The sequence below is a fragment of the Benincasa hispida genome, chromosome 7 (genome assembly GCF_027475165.1).
Source record: "Benincasa hispida cultivar pf3 chromosome 7, pf3_genome.v1.1, whole genome shotgun sequence".
NCBI lineage: Eukaryota > Viridiplantae > Streptophyta > Magnoliopsida > Cucurbitales > Cucurbitaceae > Benincasa > Benincasa hispida.
Window position 1 is genome coordinate 25,767,753 of NC_143484.1, and position 1,405 is coordinate 25,769,157.

The window sequence follows — 1,405 nt, forward strand, 5'->3', positions numbered from 1 at the left end:
AGAGTCGGGTGATATTGCTGAGTAATTCCAAGGAGTCCATATAGAAGTTTATGGGACTTGCATAAAGCTCCATTAGAAAGACAAGTATAACTGCCACCAAAGGAGCTAACAAACAAGATGCAGTAGGGAAGAACTTAACATTAATTACATACGCCACTACTTGACTTGGGACAGGGAGTGTATCTTCCTCAACCGACACTCCTATTTCCCAAATCCCAAGTAAGCATCAAATCAAGCTAGCAACCAGATAAATTCAACACCCATGTGCAAGTAAGCTTCGATGGTGAACAACAACGTACTCAAGCCTTTTCCATTAACCTTGATCCAATGAAAACACTTAAAACAATGACAAATAATGCAATTATATTGTAACCAGAAAATAAAAAAACTAACATCCCTATACCAAATAAGTTGTAATTACTAAGATTTCCATAACATTGAATAAGAAATAAGTTGTAATTACTAAGATTTTCATAACATCTAATAGCAGTATCAAAGTGGAACACAAAACGAACTGCAATTACCATAATATAGCATCAAAAGCCGAAATTTAAAAAAAAAAAAAAAAAAAAAATCCCAAGACAGAAGGAAAAAAAAGAACAGACCCAATTACTCGAAAACCCACGATTCGTTCTCCACTTTCATCCTCAATCCCGATTCTTCAACCTCTCGACACGCTGGTTCAGTTGCTCAACCTTCACAACCAAATGGGTAACAGAGTACAACAGCCAATAGAACACAAGCGCAGCAGCGATCAAGAGCGCGTTGCGTTGGCTCTTCATGATCGATTTCTGGTGACGAAGGTACTCAGAAGGGGTACAGGAGTCCGATTCGCAAGTGGGGCGAGTCTCGTATTTCCAATAGATGTCCATGAGCAAGAAGAGGCAAAAGGGTACGACAGAGAGGAATGGCTTGAGAAGGTTGCGAGTGACGGCGATTAGGCCTTTGCGGAGGCCGTCAAGGCCAGGGAGGGTCAAGAGGAGGACCATGATTGCCTCAGCAGCGGCGGCGTAGCCAAGAACAACCCATTCCAACGCCATTGATGATAGATCTGAGGAAGGAATTGGGAGTATGTGAGATTGATAAATCTGTGAAATGAAATTGAATGCTTTTCTTGGAGGCGAAGGAGATTGATTTTGGTGCCGCGGTTTGAAGAAGAGTTTTTGGTTTTGGGGATTAACGAAGAAGGAAGAATCGTGAGACACGTGCCGACTGATGCTGGCATGTGCGAATTTCGACACGTGTCACTTCTCTGTATTTTACGATCTCACTTTTTATTTATTTATTTAATTTCTAAACTATAGGAATGGGTCAAGTTTTTGAATCATGTTCTATTTTGATCTTAAACTTTCAGAAGCATTCATTCTAGTCTCTAAACTTTGAAAAAATACTTATTTTGATCTAT

General features: G+C 39.9%; 1 protein-coding gene across 1 annotated transcript; it reads right to left on the reverse strand.

The window, feature by feature from the left end:
* Positions 1–407: 407 nt before the first annotated feature.
* On the reverse strand, positions 408–1,180 carry LOC120081154 (uncharacterized). The gene has a single exon (XM_039035837.2). It carries the CDS (start codon positions 1,038–1,040, stop codon positions 648–650), a length of 393 nt encoding a protein of 130 aa, XP_038891765.1. The 5' UTR covers positions 1,041–1,180; the 3' UTR covers positions 408–647.
* Positions 1,181–1,405: the final 225 nt, after the last annotated feature.